Below are 14,240 nucleotides of genomic sequence, written 5' to 3' on the forward strand. Positions count from 1 at the left end.
TCAATGCCGTGAATGCCAGCACAACTGGCAATTCTACAGAGATTGGCATGGCCACACATGCTAATCTTTTCTACTGTGCTTTGCACTATTACTTATATGCTTATAAATGTGTGTTCAAAAAAGAAAAAGTGGGAGTTCACATGTGGCTCAGTGGGTTAAGAATTCATGAAGATGCAGGTTTGATCTCTGGCCCTCCTCGGTGGGTTAGGGGTCCAGCATTGCTGTGTCTGTGGCACAGACCAGCAGCTGCAGCTTCAATTTGACCCCTAGCCTGGAACTTCCAATTGCCACCCATGTGGCCCTGAAAAGCAAGATAAATAAATAAGTAAAGATTTTTTTTTAATTTAAAAAGAAGAAGAAATAAACCTCAAAACTAAGACTAACACATCTTTTCTGGCCAAGTATCAAAAAGTCACCAGACCCTCCTCCTGTCCCACTTGAGGCACTACACACCAGACAGCTGAAGCTGTTGAAACATCGCCTGGCTCTTCTTCGCTGTGCCTAATCCCAGAAGATGACCCCTCTGCCTCCCCTCACAACATTCAACCCAAACAGCTCTCTCTCCAAGAAGCTTTTCCTGCTCCTCTTGCCCACAGTTAACGTCTCCTTTTTCTCCATTGCAGGGACAGGCATACTATAGGCCAGGAGTTAAAAGTCCAGCCTGCTGCATTTTTGGATAGTTTTACTGGGACCCTGCCTGTTCATTTATCCACTGTCTGTGACCGCATGGCCTGCAAAGCCTGAAAGCTAATAGACGGCTCGAATGGAAAGTTTAAAGGTCCCTTGAGGGTGAGCCGGTGCATTAAGCTGTCAATAAACGAGGGATAATCTCTAGGCCTGCACAGACGTCATTACTGGTATACATGGTTGAGTAAGCAGAACAGATCCAAAGGCACCATCTGCCCAAAGCAAGTTACGTATGGCAGAGTCTCAAGTGGCCTCTTAACGCTAGCTGGATCTCCAGGTCCATCACCTTCACTCTTGGACCCGCACTGGCCAGGAGCCTTGGCACAAGTGCCCGTGCTGTCGCCATCTGCTGCTGGATTGGGGTTACCGAAGCCACCTTCCCTCCCCACCCCAGCCCCTTAGGTTCCCAAAGCTCATCCCAGGGTGGCCCACCTCCAGGCCAGGTCTCCTAGAAGAATCTGTGACATCAAATTTCAATCATGGCATGAGATGGTGAGCCAGGCTCTGTCTTCAAAGTTCATGTTTTATTAGAGGTACAGGTGACAGTGGGAGTTCCCTGGTGGCCTATCAGTTAACGATCTGCTGTTATCACTGCTGTGGTTCGGGTTCAGTCCCTGGCCGGGGAACTTCCCCGAGACGTGGGCATGGTCAAAAAAAAAACCAAAAGGAGGTACAGGTAATGGTGGTGTCACAGAGCTACAGCTCAGGCGGGTGGAGCACGTGCTTCTGATGATCATGAGAGAGGTGCGCTCGTAATGCCAGACTCTCGTGGATGGGAAAACTGCCTCTCTGGAGGTTCCCGTGGTGGCTCAGCAGTTACAAACCTGACTAGTATCTATGAGGATGCGGGTGCAATCCTTGGCCTTGCTCAGTGGGTTAAGGATCCAGCATTGCTCTGAGCTGTAGTGTAGGTCACAGATGTGGCTCAGATCCTACATCACTGTGGCTGTGGCATAGGCTGGCAGCTACAGCTCCAATTCAACCCCTAGCCTGGGAACTTCCATATATATAAGCAATATAGAGATCCATAAGGAGGCAAAAAATAAAAATAAAAAATATGCCTTACTTGGAGTTCCCGTCATGGCGCAGAGGAAGTGAATCTGACTAGCATCCATGAGGATGCAGGTTCAATCCCTGGTCTCAAACAGTGGGTTGAGGATCCGGCATTGCCTTGAGCTGTGAAGTAGGTCGCAGACGCAGCCTGGATCCCATGTTGCTGTGGCTGTGGCTGTGGCTGTGGCATAGGTCATCAACTATAGCTCCGATTAGACCCCTAGCCTGGGAACCTCTATATGCTGCAGGTGTGACCCTAAAAGACAAAAAAAAAAAAAAAAAAAAAAAGCCTTACTCTAAGGTACAAAAAACATTACTTTGGCAAATCAAAGTTTTCCAAAGTGTCTTGAGATTCAAAGAAATCAAAAAATAAGCCAGAACAAATATATAATCTCTGGGGCAGTTGAAATGAAACAAACACAAGTTTTCCTTCTGCTTAGAATACTTTAGCACCTTAACTCTGCGTCAAGCACGTTCCTTCACCACTTTCCACCACGTGGTGGATGTCACCAAAACTTTTAGGGTACCAAGAATCATTTAGAATATCTTGTTCTCCTAGTCAAAATGTGTAGTGCCTCATAGTTCCCAGGGTCATTCCTGAAAATCATATTCTTTTAATGCTTCCAAAATATGTAAATATCACCCAGCAATGGGGTGATCCTCCCAACACCTCTCTCAGGACCCCTCATTCCATTACCCTCAACTTAAAAATATTAAAACCTTACCATTTTATCATCTAAGATGAAAACTGTTATGATGATCATTTAATTTTATTACTGTGAATCAGCACTTTAGTTTTGTATCAACAGACCCAGAAGTACAGAAGTACTCTGTATCATATTCTTAGTAAACCTATTTTTCTTCCTGTCTGCTACATATCTTTTTTTTTTTTTTTTTCTTTTTAGAGTTGTACCTGTGGCATATGGAGGTTCCCAGGCTAGGGGTTGAATCAGTTGCATCTGCAGGCCTACACCACAGACACAGCAATGCCCAGTCCTTAACCCACTGAGTGGGGCCAGGGATTGAACCCATGTCCTCATGGATACTAGTTGGGGTCTTTACCTGCTGAGCCGCAATGGCAACTCCCTGCTACAGATCTTTAAAGGAGAAATTTCTATTTGTCTATTACTTTGATGTGAACATTAAGCAGAGACTTTTAAAAATAAACTAACAACCTATTAGCTTGTCAAGGGGTTACAGAAATGCGATACCTTTGTGTCATTTTGTAAGTGTTGAGCATCCACCTCAATAAACAAAGCACCTAGTAAGATTTTAACATCCAACACCAGAAACTGGAAACAAATTATATGAACAGAGATCTTTTACATTCTCAAGTTTTGCAGATGCTGAGACAGCACATGCACTGTCATTCTCAGACCCCATAAAGCAGGGAAATTGCTAATCCAATTTGACATACTGGAAACCAGTCAACCGACCTGCAGCTTTGCTCATAAGCTAAGACTCAAAAGCAGCAGTGCTTCTACAAGCTAAGTGTAGCTAAACCAATTTTCTCTGAGGACGGAATCTTCACTCCACTTTTGGGCAGGATCATTCAATGTCTGGTAAAGTGCACGCTTTGGAAAGGTCTCCGAGTGGTAGAGGGTGAGGAGGTGTCTCTCCCGACAGATGCCCCCGTCGGGGTCGGCCGAGGAGAGACGCTGCAGCCTCGGCCTTCACTCTGCCTCTCTGGGGTGTGGAAGCGAGGACACCCCTCCCAGCGGCCCCACCCGACCGGCGGCGTGGACGGCGTCAGCACCGCGGACAGCGGTCTCCCAGCGCTGGCGGGGCTGGCGTCACATGCGAGGGTCATCGGATCTGGGCGCGAGAGTCACTGGGGCGAGGGTACCGGGGGTCACCGGGGTGGAAGCGTCACCAGGGCAAAGGTCACCGGGGTAGGCGAGGTCCCGGTGGGGGAGGGGGAGGGGTTGAGAGGGAGCGGGACCGCCTCACACGGCCGTCCCCATCCTGGCGCGGTTACGCTGCAATCACTGCGGCTGCCGGGCGAAGCCGAGCGGAGCTCCGGAGCAGAGCGAGACGAGAGCTCCGGCTGCTGAGAAGGCGCCCCTGCTCACCCGACCTGACAAAGCCGACCAGCCGGCTTGGCCTCAGTGCGCAGGCGCGACGAGAGTCCATCTGGGCAGGCAGATGGCGCGTGGGTGGAGGAACCAAAAGAAGGCATAGGATCCGAGCGCGCGGGTCCTCGGTCAGGGCCTGCGCCCTCCTCCGGCCTCCTCCCGCGCATTCACGATGTTTTGCAGACAGTCTTCCCTTCACCCTTCGGTGCCTACGTTGGTCGGTTCTTCGTATGTCCACTCACCCACTCACCCATCCAGCACACAGTTAATCACTTGCTCCCTGCCCTGATAGAACCTAGTATCTAGGGGGAGGGAGCATACTTAGTAAATAAATTGCCTGATTAGAAGCCATAAGAGTTCCCGCTGTGGCTCAGTGGGTTAAGGGTCCAGCATTGTGCAGTTGTGGCTGCCATTCCATCCCTGGCCTGAGGAACTTGTGCAGCCTAAATAAATACATACAAAGAAGAAAATAGGGCCAAGGAGCTGAGAAAAGGAAGTGGCAGCTGAGTGCCTACTTTAACTTGGGTGAGTCAGATAAAGCCTAATAGGCTGATATTTGAAGATCCACAATGTCTGCCCCTGATTCACTATTCATTACATCTCCACTACAGGCCGGATGAGCTTTCAAAATTGTAAATCAAGTTGTTGGTGTTCCCCCTGTGTCTCAGCAGGTTAAGAACCCAACATAGTAAACATAGTGTCTAGGAGGATGCAGGTTCAATCCCTGTCTTTGCTCAGTGGGTAAATAATCTGGCATTGCTGCAAGCTTTGCCATAGGCTGGCAGCTGCAGCTTGGATTCGATACCTGGCCAGGAAACTTCCATATGCTGCAGGTGTGGCCATAAAAAGAAAAAAAGGGAGTTCCCGTCGTGGCACAGTGGTTAACAAATCCGACTAGGAACCACGAGGTTGCGGGTTCGGTCCCTGCCCTTGCTCAGTGGATTAACGATCCGGCGGTGCCGTGAGCTGTGGTGTAGGTTGCAGACGCGGCTCGGATCCCGCGTTGCTGTGGCTCTGGCGTAGGCCGGTGACTACAGCTCCAATTAGACCCCTAGCCTGGGAACCTCCATATGCCATGGGAGCGGCCCAAAGAAATAGCAAAAAGACAAAAAAAGTAAATTGGGTTGTCCTCCAAGCCTCAACCTTTCCCATCCGCTTAGGATGAAATCCAGATTGCTTGCGCTGACTTTGCAAGCAACAGTGGTACTTAACACTGTTCTGAATTATTTTACCATCAGTCTGGGCTACTAGAACGTAACCTTTTCTATTTTGTTCATAGCTCCAAGGCCTAGATAATGAACTGCCACATAGGATGCATCAATAGACATCAGCTGAATAAATCAATTATTTATCCATCTCATTAGCTTTGTCTGTCTTGAAGAGCCAGGTGTTGCTTTTTAACAAAATTCCCGCCACTAGTGATAAATCTGGCATGTAGTATGCTTCAATAAATACTCACTGAACAGAGATAAAACAGAACCACAGTGCATCTGGGGAAAAAAAGATAAATACTGCTTGTACAAGGTAATACTGGAGAACAAGAACATTATGAAGAATATGAGTGAATGAACGAGCACACCCTACTATGTGGGGTGGTCTGAAAAGAAGAAATACTTTACAACAGAAGAGAACAGAGCACTGAAAGTCAGGGAAACGCTAAGGGCCATCCTGGGAGCAGAAGGGTAGCTGGGAGCTAGTGAGTCCAGGTGGCTACAGATGAGGCAAGGCAGCCGGAAGCTGCTCCCATGAACAATAAAGGCCGCCAGGTGGGAGGAGCCTGTGAAGAACAGGCTATTTTCAGAGACTTACTTAAAAAAATAATTCAGGCACACAGCAAACTGTTCAAACAATTAAAAGGGTGTGCCAAACAGCAGAGTAAACAACACTCTCCCAGAGACAGCCACTGTTGACATGTTTCTGGGATATTCTGTGCCCATTCAGGTCTGCAAGCATTTCTGCTCTGGTGGCATACCTCGGGAAGGATTCTGCACCCTCCTGCTCACTCATACACCCTAGAGACCTCTCCCTTCCCAATCACACAGCTCAACTTTGTCAACAGCACCAGTCTCTTCCACTACAGTCATTTGTGCAGAAAAACAGGACCTTTGGAGAATGTGGATGATGCTGGCTGAGGGCAGAGCAGGGAAGAACTGTTGCCCAGAACCTATGGCAGAGGAGTTCCCGTTTTCTCCCCAGGACTTCTGAATCACAGCTCCCAGTCTGGAAGGTGGAGAGGGTGCTGGCAGCTAGAGAGACCTGAGACCTCTAAAGTTGGTCGCGGTCAGGGGGCCTGTGGGTGAGCCTCCAGGGTGTCTTTTATGTTCATCTGAATGTCCTTTATTTTATTCTTTCTCTTTTTTTGATTTATAGGGCTGCACATGGGGCATATGGCAGTTCCCCAGCCTAGGGGTTGAATCGGAGTTGGAGCTGCCAGCCTATGCCACAGCCACAGCAACACAGGATCCAAGCTGCGTCTTCGACCTACACCACAGCTCATGGCAACACTGGATCCCTAACCTACTGAGCGAGGCCTGGGATCAAAACCACATCCTCACGGTTAGTAGTCAGGTTCATTACCTGCAGCACAGAGAAGTCCTCAGGCTAGGGGTTCAATCAGCTGCAGCTGTAGGCCGACACCACAGCCATGCCAGATCCAAGCTGCATCTGTGACCTGTGCTGCAGCTTGTGGCAAGGCCTGATCCTTATTGAACCCACATCCTCATGGATACCAGTCGGGTTCTTAACCTGCTGAGCCCCAACAGGCACTCCTCATCTTAATTGAGGTGCCCCTACGCACTGGAGGTGGTGGCCAGTGGACTCATGAGTTCGGAAGTGCTCACTATTGTGGCCAGACAACAGAATTACTTCACCTAAGTGACCCCTGCCCGGACTAGAATGCACACAGAAATACATCCTTGTGGCCAGATAAGCCCCCTCAGGGTCTGCTGCCACAGCTACAATTGAGATTGATGTGACCGTAGGGTCAGTAATGGAATGATGGCTCTGAAAACATACCATCTTCCTCACAGAACAATTATGATAAAAGAATCAATGACGGAGTGCAGTTGCCAGAGGCCGAGTGCGTTCTGAATGTCAAAGCCTCCCTGGGAGAGAGGGTACAAAGAGGAAACAGCACTGAGGGATGAAGTCACTGGACCTGGTCACATGGCCGGGCAGGTAAAGGGTCCTGAGTGATGTTCCCTAAAATGTCCCCCCAGCCAGGTCTCCGAATGCAGGTGACACAGACAAGAGCCTAAGCATGTGGCTCTGAGTGGAGGGACATGAAATGGGAGCCCAAAGGCCTGTGTGATCCGTGTGCCTCCATTTCTGCGCTAGAAGACACCAAAACAGACCATGGATTCCTTGGGGCTCTGAACTTTGTAGCAGGTGTTCACTTTTTATCAAAAGTAGGTATTTGGAGTTCCCGTCGTGGCTCAGCGGTTAGCAAACCCGACTAGTATCCATGAGGACTCGAGTTTGATCCCAGGCCTCGCTCAGTGGGTTAAGGATCTGGCGTTGCCGTGAGCTGTGGTGCAGGCCATAGACGCGGCTCGGATCTGGCGTGGCTGTGGTGTAGGCAGCAGCTACAGCTCTGATTCAACCCCTAGCCTGGGAACCTCCATATGCCGCAGGTGCGGCCCTAAAAAAGAAAATTGGAACCAGGTCTTCCCTCCTCATGTGCCCCTGGAACACAGCGGCCAGGTGGACTGCTCTCTGCAGAGATAAATGGTGATTTCACCAAAAACCTCCATTCTTTCTAGTCCCTTCTACCTGTGGGGGAGGGTCTAGGAGAGGAAAACCTTAGCTTCCAATACTACTTGGTTTCTGTTTTTGTTTTGCTTTTTCTTCACACAAATGAAATAAATACAACTAGTATCTAACTTGAAAGACAAAACAAAAAGGCATATAAAAAGGTCAATTTATTACACCTTTTGTTTGGTGGGATAGCCGTGCTCTTTAAAACCCTACTGTTTAAGTACAAATGATTCTGTTTACAAAGTATTTACAATTTCAGTCTGTATTTTAAGATCCAACAGCTATCTGGTTACAACAGGCAACAAAAAGTCATGAAGACACAAAGAGAAACCTCTGCCCCCGGAAGCCTGTGACGGAAGGGGCACGCTTTGCTCACCAGCCTCCTGCCTCCACGGGATCCGACAAAACCGCCCGGCCTCACTAGAGCAAGTGTCTCTGAATTAAAGACAAACTGGGTAACTGCTTTCCACCGTGGCCAATTCCAGTTTGACAGTGTTTTGGCTGCTGTCCCGTTCTGAAGATTGCCTGCAATACGATACTACAAGACCACAGCACTGAGAGGGACCCTGTTCTACAAGGTAACATGGGATTCAACTACCGCTGACAATCTGAGAAAGCCTAGACAGCTTCCTAAACTCACACTTAATTCTTAAATATGCTCCTTTAAAAGAGAAGGCCAAGAAAACAATACACTGGAAGAGGAGTTGATTTAAATGACACTAGTGAAGATGGGGCAGTCAGTCAGTGGTGACATCTAGATGTTACTCAACCGAGTGATAAAGCTGTTTTCTCTTCCACATTTTGCGATAGGAAATCGCTGAAGAAAACACCCTTCTTTCACTCACAGCATAAATTAGGGCAGGAGGTCCCCACTGCAGATATTGAGAACCCCAGTTCTGTTCTCTCAGAAAGCTTCTGAGAGATGTTTCTGAATTCTCTTCTCGTGTTCTAGATTAACAGAGGGCTTCTGTCCAGGATATTCTAAACACTCACCATTTCACTATCATCTAAAAAGAAACCATTGGACTTCCCTTCTGGGACAGCAGGTTAAGGATCCGGCATGGTCAACGTAGTGGCTTGGGTGGCTGCTGTGGCATGGATTTGATCCTTGGCCTGGGAACTAATAAGCTGAAAAGGAAGCTTTTTTTTTTTTTAGTTCTGTACATTGGAGGATTTAAAATAATAATAATAAAAAAAAAAGAGTAGGAATGCTCTTTCCTCTCCAGATGAGCCTTCCTGCTCATTACCACATGTGCCAAACTGGAATGAACAAGTTAGGAAGCACAGTATCATTTTGATATGTTCCTTTAACCAAATGTTAAATCTCTTCCACTTTTAATGCTGGAGTTTTAGTTTTTTCCAAACTTCTTATCAAGAACTCAAAAACGAGCCGCCCAGTTGGCTCCACTAAGGTACGGATCACCCATCTACTGGGCACATATACAGATGGGAAACCAAAAGCCTCGGGATAGAACACTTTCCTTTGTGTCATATAAAGTGATATAATGGGGGAGGAAACAGATTGACGAATATTTTAAACTGAAATTAAAAATCTCCCAGTATGCTGGCACTGACCCTTAGTACACAGACCTAACACAACCTGCTTTCTGGGACCAAAACTGTACAAGAGACACAGAGCCCGAGCGGACATGCACCTTTGGCCTGGGTGAAAACCTCCACCTAAGCAGCCATCGTGCCTGCCCACCCCAGACCACTCAGACGGCTCTCTGCTTTATGCAGAACAGAGCGGGCCACCTGCTCGCAGACGAGGTCCTGGCACAGAAATCTGACGTGACAAGTCTAATGTAAGGAGTTGCCCATACCCATTTCTGTGTAATACTTGTGGGTTCACAGAGACACGCCTGTGCAGGGAGGCTTCTCCTCTCTGCAGGTCACTCCTTGGCTGGGCCTGAGAGCCAAGGGGTGAGTGTCTCGCCCAGCTGCGCTCTCAGCAGTGCCAGCTGCAACGTCACAACACTCACGCCGCATGCTGGGCCCCGAACCGTCCCCAGATGGGAGCCTCACAAGGTTCGCTGGAGCTGCTTCAGTACACTAAGTCCAAACCCAAGTTTATCCCAAACTTGGGAAAATGCCATGGACGCGGGGGTCGGGGGGCCAGCCCCAAAGGTTCCATCCACATGGGAACAGGTCACTCTGGGAGAAGCCACACAAACTGCTCTTTGGAATGAGAATTCAATCACGGATCACTTCCCTCCCACAGAGGCTAGGAACACGTCCTGAACGTGCTTTGACGCGTGCCAGTACCAAATACTTCCTTTCAAAGCCCACACAAGTCACATTTTATGAGGGAGGGAAGAAACCACACCCATTTTCTCTGATCTGAGATGATCTACCTTAGTCTCGCTCTCCTCTCGAAGGACCATGGTGCGTTCTCAGTTAGGTAGAAAGAACCAAGCAGAGGCAGATGCTGTCAAAGACCAGGTTGTAGCTTCATTAAGTCTATTTTATGACTCACTGCACATTCCAAACGGCTACTTGTGATGTGCAAAACACTGTACACGGACAGAGAAACTCTATGTGGCTTTCACATCCAGCACTACTGCTCCGGAGGAGAAACTAAAAGGTAAAACAATCTAGGAAAAACAGCCAATGTCACTTTTTCAATTGGTCATGTAACACAGAGAAGGGGCGCTCGCTGAGACAGCTGCTCCAGGTGCTGCACGTCCCACGTGACAGCGCCCCAAGGTTCAATAAATAAAATCCACCCCGTCTCGGCAGGATGGTGGAGTGCGCGGCTGGCCCCTGGGGCTAGGGGCACGGAGGCTTGGTGGGCGTCTTTAACCTGACGGCAGGGACTCTCATCTGGAGCTTGGGCTGCTGGTTGGGGCTGTCGGCGCTGGCTGGCGCCTGTGCCGGGTTGGGAACGCCGGGGGTCTGCAGCTGGGCCGCCGCTGTGGTCACAACTTGCTGCTGCATGAGCTTCTGCTGGACCACTTGCGCAGTCGCCGTCACCGCAGGGATCATCTGGACCTGCTGCCCTGCTGCTGTCGCCTGGGTGAGGGTCACAGTCTGTGGGGAAGCCTGAAACGAAACAGAAACACACCGCCTAGAAGATACGGATGAAGGGACATGACACATCCAACATTCTTGGGGGTGGGGAGGGTGGTTTAACAAGCACAAATGCTTGTGTGAAATGTAAAAACCACCTGACATATCAAAACATGACCTCTGCTTTCTAACCAAACAAAAGTAGGAAACTGAGCCACTGGGGCTTTGGGCTAAAAGTGGCTGCCCCCTGGGAAAATGCACAGGTCCAGGCTGGATGCTGGTGCTCCGCTTCTGATACAATTTGGTTTCCGCCTTTTTTAGGCCACACCCACAGCATGTGGAAGTTCCCAGGCCAGGGATCAAACCTGTGCCACAGCAGTGGCAACTGGCTGAGCTACATGGGAACTCCTGGCACTATTTGGTTCCTTGAAATCCACAGGCCAGTGTGATTTTGAACAAAATAAAATTATTTCAAAGCACCGCTTTTGCACAGCCACAGTTTGTAGCAGTTAATAAACCATTAACAACCTGAAAGTCAGACTCTGTTAGGAAAGGGGAGTCCCCAGGAATCCTCTATCTCTAGGACCCAAGGTTGCTATGAGGAGGTTCCATTTTCTTTCTTCGTTTCCCTAAGGCTAAGGCATGGCGGCTTCAGCTGGCAGGTCACCACTGTGGCTACTGGTGAAAGAGGGAGCCTAGAAATGAGCACCCTCAGGACATATGACACTGAGTCTGAGCACATTTGTTTGTTTTTTCCTTCTACTCTAAGGATAGCATGTGTTTTCCCCAAAGTTAATTTTTTTCCATATTATGAAACGCAAAAGTGGTTCTCTAATAATTAAAATTTTATTTCCTCGGGATGAAAACCGAGAATTCTGCCCGTGTCTCCAGGTCCCTCCTACCTGTTGTGACGCAGAAGCAACCTGCTGGATGCTGGCCACAGGCGTCTGCTGCTGGACAACCTGAGGGAGTTTTGCAACCTTTGACAAAACAGAAAAGGCCAAACGGAGATGTCAAGAGTGTGTGTGCACAAAGAGATTTCTCTCCCTTTCTCTCCTCAGTTTTTTTGGCTTTTTTTTTTTTGCTTTTTAGGGCCACACCTGCAGCATATGGAAGTTCCTAGGTTAGAGGTCGAATCGGAGCTGCAGCTGCCAGCCTACACCACAGCCACAGCAAGTTGTAATCTAAGTGGCACCTGTGACCTACACCACAGCTCACAGCAACGCCAGATCCCCCACCTACTGGGCGAGGCCAGGGATTGAACCCACATCCTCACGGATACTGGTCAGGCTTGTTTCCACTGTGCCACAATGGCAACTCCCTCCTTCTCAGTTAATGCAAAAAAAACCCCAGCAGTAAGATGACACAAAAGAGCAGTTAATTCTAAAAGTCTGCTCACCTGGAAGCTGGAGAGACCACGGCTCCACCTTCACACTGAGTAATGACTGCCTTCCTCGTCTGAACTCATGTGTCACCTGAAGTTTATTTTTAGTCTCGTATTTCAGATAGTCATATTTTTCTTTTACTAAAAACTGCTCCAAGTTTACATGAGAGAATTACATTGAAAACGGAACGAAGTATTTTAGCAGTCCATCTTTAAGACTAGGAGACGTCCCAGGGAGTGTCCCGCCTGGGAAGTGACTCAGACCAACACCAAAGCTCAGCCCTAGTCCAGAGATGTGCCAGAATTTTAAAGTGGTTATTTTATCATTTTTCTACAGTTTTCCTCATCATGATTGAGATCTTCCTGTTTATAAAACAAAACTTTCCACTCTATGGTCACTTTTTATCTTGCTGTCTTGATGTAGTAAGACTATTCAGGCCACTTGTGTCTACTCAGGGCTGGGGGGTGGGGGGCAACACTGGCTCACAGAAGCAGAAGGGGCTCCCAGGTGGCAGCTGTGGGGGCCATGAAAACCCCCCTCGGGTCTCTAACTGGTGGAATAGGGATGAAAAGTTTTGCCCCAGATAATTCTGGAGAAAATGTAAATGCGTTCTAATTATGGAAGTGAAAATTAATCAGCAGGCATTCAGTGGAGTTCCCGTTGTGGCGCAGTGGTTAACGAATCCGACTAGGAACCATGAGGTTGCGGGTTCGATCCCTGCCCTTGCTCAGTGGGTACATGGCTCGGATCCCGTGTTGCTGTGGCTCTGGCATAGGCTGGCGGGTACAGCTCCGCTTCGACCCCTAGCCTGGGAACCTCCATATGCTGCGGGAGCAGCCCAAGAAATAGCAAAAAGACAAACCCCCCCCCCCCAAAAAAAAAGAAGGCATTCAGTGTAATTTAGTTTAGTGTAATTTAAGAAACCGTAAAAAGAATTCACTAAGGTAAGAGAACCCCTTGACCGAACTGAGTTCCCTCAGCTGGGAAACAGGGCCGGTCAGCTACTGTAGCACCCAGGCCACAACCTCGGCCGGCTCTGCACTGGAAAGGCAGAGATGCCTGGACAAAACTCAGGTGGTGCCTTAAATGCACCTATCAATTTGCAGAAAGTACAGAGCTCCTGGTTGCAAGACCTAAGCCAAGTCGGGGACCTCAAGCCGTGGGAAGGTGCTAGAGCAGCTTGTGCCCAAGACCATGTGCTGGACAAGAAGCCTCGTGCTGGGTTTCACCTCCTCGGCTCTGGACTGTGGCAGACAAGAGACGGAGTCTAAACCCACTCTCCGGAGGAGTTAATGGGAGGCTGCACGCTGTTCCCATCCCCCCAGCTATGATTCTGTCCCTCAAAGGGTCTGTGAGGAAGTCACCTGCCTTAGGTCTCAGTGCTGGACAGGGGAGGGGGGAGACACAGGTTACCTGAGAGACACTAAAGCCTCTAGCACAAGCTGATGGGGTTCTAGTGGACCCCCGGAAACTCAGCAGAAGCAAGAACCCACCTTCAACCCAGACTGCAAAGGCTTTCCACAGAGCTTTAAGGAAATGGGCTCACAAGAAGAGAGTTCCTATAAAGCAAGCCCCCATGCTTCCTGAAGCAAGGTCAGCAGAAACAAGTCACATGCACCCTGACGTCAAATAGAGGAATTACCAGACATACACAAAGCAGTGCGCTGCTCTGTGCAGCCGCAAAACACGTGTGGGACCAAGATCTCAGACAAAAGCAGAACGTCTAAGAATAAAACATTGATCATCGCCAAAATAAAAATTCAGTGGATGAGCTTTGTTGTACAGCAGAAACTGACAGAACACTGTAAATCAACCAACCCGCACTCCCTCCTGCTCACCTGGATCTGGGTCTGCACCTGCTGGGTCCCGGCCAGCTTCTGGGCCTGGGAGATGGGCGTAGTGAGAAACTGGGTTTTAAGGGCTGGCTGGGTGGCATAGGTGACCTTCTGTGCTTGGCCCTGAGCAGCGATCTGCTGTGCAGTGATCTGAGGAGAGAGAGCACTGCGGTCAGAGCTGAGGGGCCTCCTCTATGGGCTGCATGGCCCCAGACCTGCCACAGGACACCCTTGCTCCAGCCAGTTCTCACTGCTGCCCCTCGCCACACCCCCCCAGGGGGTGGGGTGGGTAGATGGCTGCCATGTGTCACAGCCTGCTCTCCCAAGCTGGGCCTCACCTTTATACCCTCTGTAGCACCTGGTGCCAAGTTTGCTTGGCATGGAAGTGAATGAACTTGACAATATAGAAAACACACACAATTTCTCGAATCTAACTTTAA

General features: G+C 49.1%; 1 protein-coding gene across 11 annotated transcripts in view; it reads right to left on the reverse strand.

Annotated features, from left to right (window-relative positions):
• Nucleotides 1-7,720: 7,720 nt before the first annotated feature.
• The window catches only part of EP400 (E1A binding protein p400), a 109,773-nt gene continuing 103,253 nt past the window's right edge, over nucleotides 7,721-14,240 (reverse strand). For all 11 annotated transcript variants that reach the window (XM_047762190.1, XM_047762184.1, XM_047762182.1 and 8 more), the window contains 3 exons: nucleotides 13,804-13,950; nucleotides 11,483-11,560; nucleotides 7,721-10,613 (listed from right to left, as the gene is read on the reverse strand). In XM_047762190.1, coding sequence (XP_047618146.1) covers nucleotides 10,341-10,613; nucleotides 11,483-11,560; nucleotides 13,804-13,950 — 498 coding nt within the window. In that variant the 3' untranslated portion in view covers nucleotides 7,721-10,340. The remainder of the gene's footprint in view (nucleotides 10,614-11,482; nucleotides 11,561-13,803; nucleotides 13,951-14,240) is intronic.

This window comes from Phacochoerus africanus, chromosome 15, assembly GCF_016906955.1.
Source record: "Phacochoerus africanus isolate WHEZ1 chromosome 15, ROS_Pafr_v1, whole genome shotgun sequence".
Taxonomy (NCBI): Eukaryota; Metazoa; Chordata; class Mammalia; order Artiodactyla; family Suidae; genus Phacochoerus; species Phacochoerus africanus.